At 63.1% G+C, this 13,881-nt stretch overlaps 2 gene segments (V, D, J or C); both read right to left on the minus strand.

The window, feature by feature from the left end:
- Positions 1–525: 525 nt before the first annotated feature.
- Positions 526–3,381, minus strand: LOC115897604 (the record flags this gene model as incomplete). The annotated part of the segment is given in 2 exon segments: positions 526–2,044; positions 3,232–3,381. Coding segments are annotated over 2 exon segments (234 nt in total), but the record flags the coding sequence as incomplete, so codon positions are not given.
- A 1,118-nt stretch (positions 3,382–4,499) lies between these two features.
- Positions 4,500–13,881, minus strand: part of LOC104673311 — a 191,967-nt gene continuing 182,585 nt past the window's right edge. Inside the window, 4 exon segments of the C gene segment in view lie at positions 4,500–4,958; positions 5,056–5,385; positions 5,504–5,539; positions 5,928–6,221. Of these exon segments, the coding sequence occupies positions 4,636–4,958; positions 5,056–5,385; positions 5,504–5,539; positions 5,928–6,221 (983 nt within the window).

Raw genomic sequence — 13,881 nt, forward strand, 5'->3', positions numbered from 1 at the left:
CAGGGAGGAGACGGTGTGTATAAGCCAAGGAGAGAGGGCTTGAGAGAAACCAGCCTTGCCTGCATCCCGATCTCAGATTCCTGGTCTCTAGGCCTGGGAGGATGGATGTCTGGGGTGCGAGCCGCCCCTCTGTGGTCCTGAGCTGACTCACACAGATCTGACACCCACCTCTTGATTCTGGAAGGCCCTCTGTGTGGCTCTGCCTGGCCAGCTTGAGCCAGCTCCGAGGCCTCAACCCAGCTTGTCCTGGAAGCCCTGCCCCATGCAGAGTGACCAGGGCAGGCAGCACCGTGCCCAGCAGGAGGAGAAACTGCATCCATGTAGGCAAGAGGAGAAGCCCCGGGGGTCCATGTAGCGACAGGGGCCAGGGAGGGCCGCGTGGGCAGTGCATGTGGCTGCAGGAGGTGGGGGTCGTGTGCAGGGAGCCCTCGAGGTGCAGCTTGACCAGCCGCCTCCCGACTCTGCTTCCCACCGTGCGCGGGACGCGGGTGAACACAGGAAGGCTGCTCCCATCACAAAGTACAAGACTTAAAAAGGATATTTTATTGTCATCAAAAACAAGAAACATTAAAGATGATTAATGAGCTTTAGAAAATTTAAAAGAAGAAAAAAGCTACCAAAGCTGAAATCGTGGCACCTCCTTCCAGTGAGGCCGGGAGTCCTCCCTGACGGCCGAGGCAGGCGCTTGCCGCGCTCCCGCTCGTGCCTCCCTTCCTGTCTGCGGATTCTGCGTGACATTCACCGAACGGCGTGACGCGGGCAGCAGAGCGTGGGAGCCTCTGTCCGGCAGTCGTGGCCAGCAGCCCCGCTTTCCCAAGGCCACGGGCACCCTCTGTGCCGTCTTCTATCTCCACCTCCTGCCCCCAGAGTGGCTGCTTGTTCCTGCTGCACGTGACTTGGGGCTGGACTTCAGCCTCTGTGATGAGTTGTGCTGTGTTCACGCTCCTGGCTCTCCTGGTGTCCCTCCACCTCTCTCCCCGGTGCTCCTGGGCCGCCTCTGTCCTCAGGCCCCACCAAGGCTGAGTCTTGCCTGCCTGGGACCTGGTCACCAGGCCTCCTCTGGGAGACCTGTCTGGGCAGATGCCCACCCCTTCCTTGGGCTGTCCTCGCCCTTGCCCTGTAGGGCTCCTGCAGCGACCACGTGGCCTGGGCTCTTCTCTGAGTGATCTCCGCGGAGTGGAGTGGGTGGGAGGTGGCCGTGTCCTTGGCCTGGCCCTGGTCCCTCCTCTCCCCAGTGCAGACTCTGGGGCTGGCTGTCCCTGTGGGTCGAGTTCCACCCGAGAATCCAGCGGCGTGGGCAGGCAGCCAAGGGGCGGTGCTGGCCCCGAGACCCTGTTCCATGGGAGGCTTCTTCCCAGGAGCCGGAGAGCAGCGTGCTTGGCTTGAAATAAGAACAACCTCATTCCTCATGTCAGTTCCCAGGAGTGCCCAGAACGGAGGCTGGCTGGCTGCGGGCTGGGAGGAAGGCCGTCTGACTGAGCCTTCGCAGCTCTCCGAAGCCTCCCCAGCAGGTCCTGATGGTGCTGTGGCTTCCTCGCCTTGGTGGCTGATGCTCACATTTACCATCTTGAAACCATGCCTGTGTTCAGGATCTGGCGTGGACGGGGTTGGCTCCAGGGCCAGCTCCTGCCTGGGTGGGCTCCTGGTATGCCGGCCGCTGCCTCTTTTGTGTGAGCACCTGGTGGGCGGGAGGGCAGGGATGTCCTGCTGAGGGGACACCTGGCCCCCAGTGCCCTGCATGCACCAAGCAGCGGAGGTCTGGGGTAGACCTGCTATGCACAGGGTCTGGAAGGGGGGCGTGTCTGGTATGGCAAGGTTAGAGGGCAACTGCGAGGCCAGAGAGCCATGGGGTTGAGGGGGGTGAGGTCAGGAGGCACGAGTGACCTGGGTGGTGGCTAAGCATGGCCCTTGGCTCCTGTGTGGGGTCTGGGCGGTCCTGGACACCCCACAGAGGGTGACCCTAGGGCCCCTGCCCGATCATGTTCCTGTAGTCAGGGACGATGGTCTGCTTCAGGTCCACCACCGAGGAGAAGATCCACTTCACCTGCAGACAAGGCACAGCACAGGGGTGAGTGAGGCCACAGCCCTGCCCCTGAGGCTCACCCACCCCTCAGGCCACTGAGGCCACAGCCCTGCCCCCAAGGCCCTCCCACCCCTCAGACCACTGAGGCCACACTCCTGCCCCTAAGTCCCACCCACCCCTCAGGCCATCGAGGCCATAGCCCTGCTCCCATGGCCCATCCGCCCCTCAGACTGCCAAGGCCACAGTCCTGCCCCTGAGGCCCATCTGCCTTTCAGGCCACCCAGGTGCCAGGGTGTCTACACTGCCTGCCCCCAGACCTGGACATGGAGAGCAGGGCCAGGGTAGTGACAACATGTGGACAACACAGAAGACAGTGTCAGGGACATGTGGGTACAGTGTGGGGGACAGTGTCAGGGAGAGGTGGGGAGAGAGTGGGGGACAGAGGGAGAGGTGGGGAGAGCGTGGTGGACAGTGTTGGGGAGAGGTGGGGAGAGCGTGGGGGACAGCAACAGGGACAGGTGGGGACAGTATCGGGGAAAAGTGGGGACAGCATCGGGAACAGGTGGGAACAGTGTTAGGAATAGGGGACAGGTGGAGACTATGTGGGGGACAGCATGGGGGAGAGCTTTGGGGACAGTGTCGGGGACAGCATCAGGAATAGGGGACAGCATGTGGGACAGCAAGGAGACAGCGTGGGGGACAGTGTCGGGGACAGGGGACAGCATGGGGGACAGGTTTGCCTACAGGAGGGGACAGCATGGGGAATAGTGCCAAGGACTGTAGGGGACAGAGTGGGGGACAGTGTCAGGGACAGGTGGAGACTGGGGGACAGTGTTGGGGACAGATGGGGACAGCATAGGGGACAGCATGGGGGACAGTGTCAGGAATGGGAAACAGCATGGGGGACAGTGTCAGGGACATGTGGCGACAGCCTGGGGGACACTGTTGGACAGGTGGGGACTGTGGGGGACAGTGCCAGGGAGAGTTTGTGAGAGAGTGGGGGACAGCATCAGGGACAGGTGGGGACAGCATGGGGGACAGCGTCAGGGACATGTGGAGACAGCCTGGGGACACTGTTGGACAGGTGGGGACAGCGTGGGGGACAGTGCCAGGGAGAATTTGTGAGAGAGTGGGGGACAGCATCAGGGACAGGTGGGGACAGACTGGGGGACGGTGTCAGGGACAGCTGGGGACAACGTGCGGCCGACCTTGAAGAAGGTGACGGTGGCACTGTAGCACACGCTTAGCAGGAAGAGTGTGATGAAGATGGTGATAGTCGTCCACAGCTCGTCCAGCTCCCCGTCCTGCGCCTCTGCACAGCTCTCCTCCAGTTGCAGCTCTGGACAGGAAGGGGGTGGTCAGTGCTGTGTCCCTCTGGGCTCGGGCCTCTGGAGGCGATTCCCTCTGTGGCGGGGCCCAGGATGTAGGGCCCGGCCGGGATGGGCCAACAGTGTCCTGAGGTCAGCTCCCCGCAGCTGCCCGCCCTGTGCACCAGCTTTGGCCCCGGGGCCCAGCCAGACACCCGGCCCTAGATAGCGACCTGGCCCTCAGCAGGACCTACTCCCCGTCTCCCATGTCCCTCCCTGAGGCCCAGAGGGCAGGAGGATGGCGAAGCCCACCCCTCATGTGACCCCAGCTGCAGGGAAGGGCGGTACTGGGAAGTGGGCCAGAGCCAGGGACGCGATGTGGCGTGTGTTCCCCTGTGTGTGGGGGCCTGTGTGTGTGCGGCGGCTGCAGGGGCTCTGCTGTGAGAGGAGGGCTGGGTTTGTCTGAGCTGGTCAGCATGTGGACAAGCTGCTGAGTGGCTCGTGGGCCTGGAGGTGCTGCTTGGGGCTCGTGGGGGCCTGTGTCCGCGGAGTGTTCACGTGTGCGGGGACCTTGCTCTGGTCTGGGTGCTGTGCAGGTCGCCCGTGTGAGGCGTACGTGTGTGTGTGGTGGCTGTGTGGCCAGCCAACCTCAGTGCGGGGTTTAATGGGTCTGGGCTGAGTGTGTGTGTGGGCATCTGGACCAGTCCCTCCACAGGGCCCGAGAGTGCGTGTCCCCAGGAGTCGGTTATGTCCCCATGCGGGTGCGAGGCTGGGCAGGGCTGCCAGGGGTTAGTGTCGTGGGGCAGATGGGTGAGGGAGGGCCTGTCCCTTCGCACATGGACTAGGCATGCCCCCGAGTGGGCAGGGGGTCTGAGGACAGGGAGCTCACAGATCAGGACAGTCTCCTACAGAGGCGGGGGCTGTGTGCCTGTCCCCAGGGGGCTCCTAGGCTTCTGGTGGCCCAGCCCAGGGCAGCTGCTGCTGGAGGGAGGGCTTCGCTGGCAAAGCCCCCCACCCCGCCGAGGGCGGCCCCTGGCTGAGCCCCACCCTAGGTGGCCCAGGCACACCTGCACAGCCCGGGCCAGTGTGGGATCAGTGGGACCCGCTCGGCCTCCCTCATGCCCCTCAGGCCTCAGACTCGGCCTGACCCGCGCAAAGAACCATCAGAGTCTCGCAGGGGCCCAGGGCAGCGCTGGGTGCTTTATTTCCATGCCGGGCGCCTGGGAAGTACGTACACGGGTGCGGGCCAAGCATCCTCGCGCCATCCCGAGAGCCCGGGGGGCGGGGGCTTGCCGGGTGTCGCCCTCATTTACCCGGAGACAGGGAGAGGCTCTTCTGGGTGTAGTGGTTGTGCAGAGCCTCATGCATCACGGAGCATGTGAAGGTGTTCCCAGGCTGCCACCTGCTCTTGTCCACGGTGAGCTTGCTGTAGAGGAAGAAGGAGCCGTCGGAGTCCTGCACGGGTGGGGTGGTCTTGTAGTTGTTCTCCGGCTGCCCGTTGCTCTCCCACTCCACGGCAATGTCGGTGGGGTAGAAGCCTGTGACCAGGCAGGTCAGGCTGACCTGGTTCTTGGTCAGCTCCTCCCGGGACGGGGGCAGGGTGTACACCTGCGGCTCTCGGGGCTGCCCTGTAGGGACAGAGGTTGGCACAGCGGTCACTCCCAGGGCAGAGGGTGGGCCGAGCCGGCCTCTGTCCTCGTGGCCCTCGCGCCCCGCGGGTCCCACCTTTGGCTTTGGAGACGGTTTTCTCGACGGGGGCCGGGAGGGCTTTGTTGGAGACCTTGCACGTGTACTCCTTGCCGTTCAGCCAGTCCTGGTGCAGGACTGTGAGGACGCTGACCACGCGGTACGTGCTGTTGTACTGCTTCTCCTGCGGCTTCGTCTGGGCATTGTGCACCTCCACGCCGTCCACGTACCAGTTGAACTTGACATCAGGTTCATCCTGGCTCACGTCCACCACCACGCATGTGACCTCAGGGGTCCGGGAGATCATGAGGGTGTCCTTGGGTTTTGGGGGGTAGAGGAAGACTGACGGTCCCCCCAGGAATTCAGGTGCTGAGGAAGAGATGGAGGTGGACGTGTCAGCACCCGTGCAGGGCCTGTCCCTGGACGCAGGCCACTCTAGGGCACTTGTCCCACATTCAGCTGGAGAGCGAGGCCGGGGCTGGCTTACCTGGGCACCGTGGGCAGTTGGGACCACTTGTGAACTCTGCAGAGAGAAGATTGGGAGTTACTGGGATGTGGGAGGCACGAAGGTGTCTGAAATGAGGGAGTGGAGTTTGGCCTTTGGGGTGGGCTTAGGTCAGAGGCAGGGTCCTCCCAGATATGGCTCTTGGCAGGTCTGAGCCCAGCACCTGCCCCTGCATATGCAGGGCCTGGGGTAGGGGCATCCAGCCTATGGCTGCCCCAAGTCTGGTGGAAAAAGCCAGAAGACCCTCTCCCTGAGCATGAGTAGGGTGGGCAGAGGCCTCTGGGTGAGGAGACAGACAGGGCCTGCCCTGCTGCCCTGGGCTGGGGCTGCGCAGCCAGGGTTTGTCCAGGCAGGAGGGGTGAGCCTGGCTTCCAGCAGACACCCCCCTCCCTCGCTGGCCTCTCACCAACTCTCTTGTCCACCTTGGTGTTGCTGGGCTCATGAACGACGTTGCAGGTGTAGGTCTGGGTGCCCAAGCTGCTGGAGGGCACGGTCACCATGCTGCTGAGGGAGTAGAGCCCTGAGGACTGTAGGACAGCCGGGAAGGTGTGCACGCCGCTGGTCAGGGCGCCTGAGTTCCAAGACACGGTCACGGGTTCGGGGAAGTAGTCCTTGACCAGGCAGCCCAGGGCCGCTGTGCTCTGGGAGGTGCTCCTGGAGCAGGACGCCAGGGGGAAGACCAATGGGCCCTTGGTGGAGGCTGCAAGAGAGGTGGCGCCATGTGACTACGGTGTGGGACAGAGCTGGGCCCAGGGTGCAGAGGCCCCTCCGTTCGTGTCTCTCAGCGAGGGTCCAGGCAGGATCCAGTGTCTGGGCTCCCGGGCATTGGGTGTGTACCTGGCTGGTGCCACCTGCCTCACCTTGGCCCCCTCCATGCCCCAAAGGCAAGGTCAGGCCCAGCCTGCCCCAGAAGGCTTGCAGGAGCGGCGGCCCTGCGGTACCCTTCGGCAGGCACCCCTGCAACCTAGGAGGCGGGGCTGGGCAGCCGGGTTAGTGCTCTGTGTCTGCAGGGAGTCAGCACAGCCCAGGGCCTCTAGCTTGGCCTCGGCTCTGGCCATCGGTGCCACCTCAGGAACGGCTCATGCCCGTCGGCCCCACTCCAGCCTTTTATGGGTGCCTGGCTTGACCAGTGGCCACTGTTCTCAGATGGCTTCTCGTGGGTCCCCCGAGGCCCCTGAAGCCCCTGACCCTGCCGCCCCAGCGTGGCCCTCCCCTAGTGAGTGGGCCTGACTTGCCCAGGGCCCTGGTCGTAGCCTGCCCTCTGCCCTCCAGGGCCCTGTTTTTCTGTGCAGCAGAGGGGCCAGACACTGCATAGGGTCAGCACCCTCAGCCCCAGGGCCCCGGAACCTCCTGCCTTGCAATAGCCCCCGGGAGCCCCCTCCTCAGCGTCTCCCCTCTTTCCCCTTAGCCCCAGTGTCCTGCGTTACTTCCGGAGGCTGAGTCACCACACCCTCACCCTGCCAGCCGTGGCCTGGCCTTCTCGGCCACCAGCCCACCTCCTCCCTCTCCAGAGCTTCCCCCGGCAAGGTCCCTGCTGGGCTCAGCCCAGTCCCCCCAGCACAGGTAGGAGCCTTGCAGCTGCCCTTGGCCCACCCCACCCTGCATGGCGCCAGGACCCTCAGGCCACAGGGAGGCCCCATTTCTCTCTGCCACTGGCCCAGTGGCCCTGGTAGTCCCACTGCAGGTCAGGTGTGCCCTGACCTCTGAGGAAGGTAAGTACCCTGCCCCCAGCCAGGCCATCCCCTCTGCTCAGCCCCAGGGCCCTGCTCACTACCCCTTCCCCTCACCTGCACCACAGGCTCTGGCCGACTCTGACCAGGCCCTGAACGGGCCCCTCTGTCTCCCCTGTGCTGGTGCACTGCCCTGCACCACCTCCACTCAGCTTCATTGTGCTGGTGGCCCTGGCTCCTGGTAGCCCATCTTGTTCCTTCTGGAGCGCCAGCCTCAGTGGCCTTCCTGCCCAGGGTCCACTGGGGTCAGCCCTGGTCTCAGCACTTGTTCCCCTGCATCCGGACCTGCCCCTGCCTGTGAGCTGAGCCCTGAGTCCTGGAATGCCTTCCCTTCTCCATCCTAGCTCACCCTTGCCAGGTGCTCAGTGGGATGGGCTCACACCCCCTTCCCTGTACCAGGAGGCTGCACTGTGCTTTCACCAGCCCTCAGCTGTCAGCTGCCAGCAACTGCCCAGCTCCTGCCAAAGTGTAGGAGCTGAGTGCTGCCTCCCACCAGCCTGCTCACCTGTGGCTGCTGTGCCCTGAGCTCTACTGCCTGTCCCCTGCTTGTCCTGCCTCCCACTGGCCCTGCTCATCTGCAGCGGGTCTGCCCTGGTCCCCAGAGCTCCAGGAGCTGCCGCCTGCTCCTCCTGCCCCCACCTGCCCCCACCTGCCCCCACCTGCCCCCACCTGCCCCCACCTGCCCCCACCTGCCCCCACCTGCCCCCACCTGCCCCTGTTCACCTGTGGCTGCTCTGCCCTGGTCCTCTGAGCTGCAGTGCCTGCCCCTTGCTCCTCCTGCTTCCCACCAGCCCCTGCTCACGTGCGGGTGATCTGCTTTGGCTCTCTGAGCTCCAGGGGCTGCCCACCTGCTGCCCCTGCTTCCCACCGGCCCTGCTCACCTGTAGCTGCTCCGCCCTGAGCCTCAGTCCTGCTCACCTTCCGATGCTGTTGCCTTGTCCCCTGATTTCCCGGGGCTGCCTCCTGCTCATTCTGCCTCCCACCAGCCCCTGATGACCTGTAGCTGCTCTACCTGGTCCCCTGAGCTCCAGGGACTGCCCCCTGCTCATCCTGCCTCCCACCAGCCATGCTCACCTTCTGATGCTCTGCCCTGATCCCCTGAGTTCCAGGAGTTGCCCTCTGCTTGCCCACCTCCCCCTGAGCCCGGCTCATCTGCGACTGCTCTGCCCTGGTTCTCTGAGCTCAAGGGGCTGGCCCCTGCTCGTCCTGCCTCCCACCAGCCCCTCCTCACCTGCGGCTGCTCAGCCTTGGTCCTCTGAACTCCAGGACCTGCCCCCTGCTCCTCCTGTCTCCTACCTGCCTTGCTCACCTGAGGCTCCTCTGCCCTGGTTCCCAGAGCTCCCAGAGCTGCCCCTGCTTGCTCACCTCCCACTGAGCCCTTCTCACCTGCGACGGCTCTGCCCTGGCTCCGAGAGCTCCAGGAGTTGCTCCTTGCTCATCCTGCCCCCCACCAGCCCCTGCTCACCTGCGGCTGCTCGGTCCCGGTCCCCTGAGCTCCAGGAACTGCCCCCTGCTCATCCTGTTCCCCCACCGGCCCCTGTTCACTTTCAGATGCTCTGTCCTTGTCCCCTGAGCTCCAGGAGCTGCCTCCTGCTCCTCCTGCCCCCACCTGCCCTGTGCACCTGCGGCTGCTCGGTCCTGGTCCCCTGAGCTCCAATGCCTGCCCCCTGCTCATTCTACCCTCCCTCAACCCGGGGCAGCAACGTCACTCAGGCCACTGTTGCCCCTGCCTGTCCTGGCACCCTCTGTCCAGGTGTGGGCTCTTTTTTCTGGCCTCATTTTTGTTTTTGCAGCACTTGGCTTGTTCCCTTTGCTGTGAAGACCCCTGTGTCCAGTCAGGTCTCCCCAGTAGAGTCCCTTGCCCATGTCCCCCTCCTGGATGAGCTCCTGGATCCTCCCGTCCCGGCACTGCTCCTGCTCTGGAAGCCTCTCCTGAACCTCAGCTCCTCAGTGGCCTCTGCTCTGCTGGGTCAGCTCCTGGAACCCATGGAGCCTCACCCCCTTCCCTCACCCCAGGCCTGCTGTGCTCTGGGCCTTTCTGGGCCTTTCTGGGCCTCCCTGGGCCTCCCTGGGCTCTTCCCTCCTCCCGCCCATGCACTCAGCACAGCTCTCCCCTCCTCTCCGCTGCTGACCACAGCCCTGCTCCCCACCAGCAGGTGCCCCAGCCCCGTCAACTGGCTCTGAGCCCAGCCCCTGTCCGTCCCCTGTCCCTGCCTCTGCCTCTGGGATCCTTCACTTCCACCCTCCAGTCCTGCTGCCACATCACCCTCCCTGCTCTGCTCCCATCTCACCTGCTGTCCTTGGTCCTGGCTGAGAAGAGGGCCCCACGGCCAGCACTGCTGACCCTGCCCTGGGCTCCGGTGATGCTGCCGGCCTGGACAACCCCTCCCTGGGGCCTCTCCTCCTCCCTCGCTCTGCTGCCTCCTCAGCTCAAGTCGGTCCTGGCCATCCTAGCATCGCCCCATGGCCGGCTCTACCACATCCCGTCATATTCCTCGTGATCCCAGTCCGGTGGTCCTGGAGGCCTCAGTCAGCCTCTAGTGTGTCCTGCCCTGTTGGCTGGGAAGCCCGTGCCCGTGGGCCCCGTCGTCTGGCACTGGGTGGGCATCGGTGCCTGAAGCCTGCCCACCTCCGCCATGCTGGCTCCGCTTGGGCCTCCGTGTGGGGTCGGCCTCGCCCCAGCGTCTCCCCAGCCTCTTGCAGCCTGTTGAGCAGCTCAGGTCCAGGAGACCCACGGCTGGCCCCAGGCTCTGTCCTTCTCCGAAGCCTGTGCTCCTGCCCTGTGCTGACCCCACTCATCGAGGTGGGGGTCTCAGCCCTTCCTGCTCTGTCGTGGTTCATGTGGGCGACCCCGCCCCCGCTGTCAGCCGCTATTTGTCTTCCTAGGAAATCACAGCTCAGGTCCCAGGTCCCCAGAGGTGGGAACTCCACCCCTGCACCCTGCAAAGACTAAGAACAGGATTGAAACCGGGGGCACTGCTTACTTCCTGAAGTTCCCTTTTCTTCTGGTGGTTTGTGTGTCAGAGGGCGAGGGGGAGTCCAGACACAGCCGAGGCTGCCTCCTGGGTGTGTGGGGATGGGGGTGGTGGGTGCCCCTTACTCACGGGAGAAGGTGGGGAGCCTGGACCTTGTGCACTGCTCTTTTCTCTGTCCCTGATTCCCTGGGGCTGGACTGAGACTGGCAAAGATCATGCCCTTTCCGCCCATGGTCTCAGCCTCTCAATACCTGGGCCTCCCACCTGAGCCTTCTGGCCCCCACTGGGCCCTGGTGGCTGCTTTTGCCTGGGCGTCTCCCCAGGTGGCTCTTACTCATGGTGCAGGGAGGGGAGTGTCAGCCCATCCCGCTGAGCAGCTGGCAAGGGCGAGTTGGGATGGAGAAGGGAAGGCGCTCCAGGGCTCTGGGCTGAGCTCACAGGCAGGGGTGGGTCGGGCTGCAGGGGAAACGTGTGCTTGAGGCCAGGAGGGTCCCAGGGCTGGTTCGAGTGGACTCTGGGCAGGAAGACCCCTGAGGCTGGTGCTCCAGAAGGAACCAGATGGACTGCCAGGAACCAGGGCCACCAGCTCTGCCCCTGGGGACCGAGGGGACATGGGACAGGTGGATGAACACACTGAAGCTGAGGTGGTGCAGGGCAGTGTACCAGCAGAGGGGAGTCAGAGGGGCCCGTTCAGGGCCTGGGCAGAGTCGGCCAGAGCCTGTGGTGCAGGTGAGGGGAAGAGGTAGTGAGCAGGGCCCTGGGATTGAGCAGAGGGGATGGCCTGGCTAGGGGCAGGGCACTCCGCTTCCTCAGAGGCCAGGGGCACACCCGAGTTGTAGTGGGACTCAGGGCCACTGGGCCAGCAGTAGAGTGAGAAATGGGGTCTCCCTGGGGCCTGGGGGTGCTGGTATCATGCAAAGTGGGGAGGGCCAAGGGCAGGTGCAAGGGTCCCATCTGTGCTGGGGGAGCCTGGACTGAGTTCAGCAGGGACCTTGCCAGGTGGAATCTCTGGAGAGAGGGAGGAGCTGGGCAAGGGTTAACTTGGAGGTGGGAGGTAGCAGGGGACGGGTTGAAGCCAGAGGGGGTGGGAAGACCAAAAGCCTGAGGAGGTGTAGCACAGGAAGTGTCCAGAATGGAACAGGAAGCATCTAGAATGGACACTTGCGAGGGGAAATCATGTCCCCCAACTAAGTGTGCTCTCCACAAGGACCTGGCTCACCCTTGTGACCCTGCTGGATCCCCGAGCTGGCACCAGCCCTGCCCTCAGAGAGAATGTCTAGGAGGCAGGTGGAGGTACACGTGTGGGTCCCTGGGGAAATCCATCCTCCGGCCGTGCACTCCCAGTTGGCTCCCATCCTCCGGCCGTGCACTCCCAGTTGGCTCCCAGCCTCCGGCTCTGGCTTCACCCCATGGAGCTCATTATGGGCTCAACCTTCCAGAGTGGGGGAGGACGGAGTGAGGGGCCCCACACTGCCCATGGCACACCCAGGGGGCTGGGGAGACTGTGCTGGGCTGGGGCAGGGAGTTCTCGTGCAGCCTGTGGGGCTGGCGGCTCAGGACAACACTCATATCTGTTAGCTGCGGCCCTGGCAACACGGCACCCCAGACTGCGTGGCTTAAACAACAGAAGTTTATTCTGTCCTGCTTCAGGAGGCCGGGCATCTGGGATGGAGGCCTCGGTGAGGCTGACTCCTCTGTGTCACTGGGAGACTCTGTCCCAGGCTGTCTCCTGGCTGCTAGGGCATTGCTGGCCATCTCTGCTGCTCCTGGCTTGTGGGAGCAGCGCCATCTTCACAGGGCGTTCTCCCCACATGCTGTCTGTGCCCAGATTCCCCCTTTTGATGAGGACAGTAGTCATATCAGATCAGAGGCTCGCCCTACTCCAGAGTGACCTCATCTGAACTTGACTGCACCTGCAAAGACTCTGTTTCCAAACAAGGTCACATTCTGAGGTCCTGGGGATTAGGACTTCAACACACGAATTTATAGGGAACACATTTTAACCCATGACAGTTTGCCCTCCGCTCCCCCCATAATCATGTCCTTCTCACATGCAAAATCCCTGCGTCTCATAGCAACACCTCCAAGGTGTCTAACCCCTTCCAGCACCAACTCTTAGTCCACAATCTCGGCTGAATATCACCTGCATCAAGTGTGGGAGAAACCCAGGGTGAGATTAGGAGAGAAACCACGCAGGGATGGCGAGCCTCCTGCCCGCTCCAGTCCCGGTGAGTCTGTGTGAACTGTGTGGTTGTGTCTGGGGATCCACCTGCTCCCCCATCTATCTGCTCATTTTCCCCAGGCTGTGAGCATTTGGGGCAGGGGCCTCAGTGCCTGTCCTGCTCTCTCCCAGTTCTATCCAGTGCCCCAAGCTGTGCTGGGCTGCAGGTGCTGGGCAGGGTGGGCCCCCAGGAAAGAGAACAGGTCACCTGCAGCTCCCATAAGCCCAGGTTCAGTCCCAGTTGGGGCTCCATCTCTGGCCTCTGCCAACCTTGAGATCCCCCAGTCCTCTGTGTCTCCCTCCTGGGGCCTATCAGGCCTGCTCAGCTCCGAGCCCCATGTCCGTTCTCACCCTGCTCTGCTTTTCCTTGTGGCAGTGGCCCTGCCCTGGCTTCCATAAATTGCCCTTGACCCCACCCCTTCCTGTGAGGGAGGGACCGGGCTGTTCCTGTCCTGCCCGGCGTGTTCCCACCTAAGCCCAACAGGCACAGTGCCCCAGCCCCTCCTGCCCTCTTCTGGCCTTCACGCCCAGCCTTGCCGGCAGCCTCCCCCAGTGGCCTGGGCCTTCACCATGGCCTGACTCTGTGTCCAGCTGCCCCTCCTCTGGTCCCACAGTGCTGCCCCTTTCCCTCAGTGACAGGGACTAGACTGTACGAGAACAGGCTGTGTCTCAGCTGTACACACCTGTGTGTGTGTCGGTGTGTGCATGTGAGTGTGTGTGTGTGCTGGGGTGTGTGTGCAGGTATACTTGTGTCTGGGGGCAGGGGGAGCATCTGCTTTCCTACCTCAGGCCTGGAATGGCCCTGCCACGGTGGGTGGGGGCAGTGTGTATGAGAGCAGTGCTGCTTCGGCGTCTGCGTGTGGCTGGTGGGGGCGGGAGGACATGGTGTGGCACGAGTCAAGTCTCGGGTTCCGCATCTCCATCCAGCCGCTCCCGGATGGCTGCACTCCTCAGGGTACAGAGCAGCCCTGGGGGTCAGGAGGCTGTCGGGACGCTGGAGTCGAGCATTGGCAGGGATGGGGGTGGGCTGGACAGGCAGCGTGGCCAGGGGGCTTTGAGCCAGGGCAGTGAACCACCCCCCAACTTTTTTAAGTTTTGAAAGTCATATTTATTCAAGTGTAGTTTACATTCAGTATAATACATCCTGTTACGTGTGAGTTTCAACAAATGCAGAGTCATGCAACCACCACCGTAATCCAGACGAACAGTCGTAAGAAGATGAAGAATCTCTCCGAAAATTCCACCAGCCCCTTAGCAATCAGCGCCTCCCTGATCGCCAGGAATCCATTGATCTGTTTTCTGTCAGAAGCCTCTGACTTCATCATCCAAATGATCTATTATGGAAAATGTTATAAGCAGACAAAACACACAAAACCAAGTTTTAAAAAGTGAGATATTTAAAAAGTTTTCTTTAGCATACAAACAAAATGAAGG

Source organism: Rhinopithecus roxellana, chromosome 5 (genome assembly GCF_007565055.1).
Source record: "Rhinopithecus roxellana isolate Shanxi Qingling chromosome 5, ASM756505v1, whole genome shotgun sequence".
NCBI classification, from domain to species: Eukaryota; Metazoa; Chordata; class Mammalia; order Primates; family Cercopithecidae; genus Rhinopithecus; species Rhinopithecus roxellana.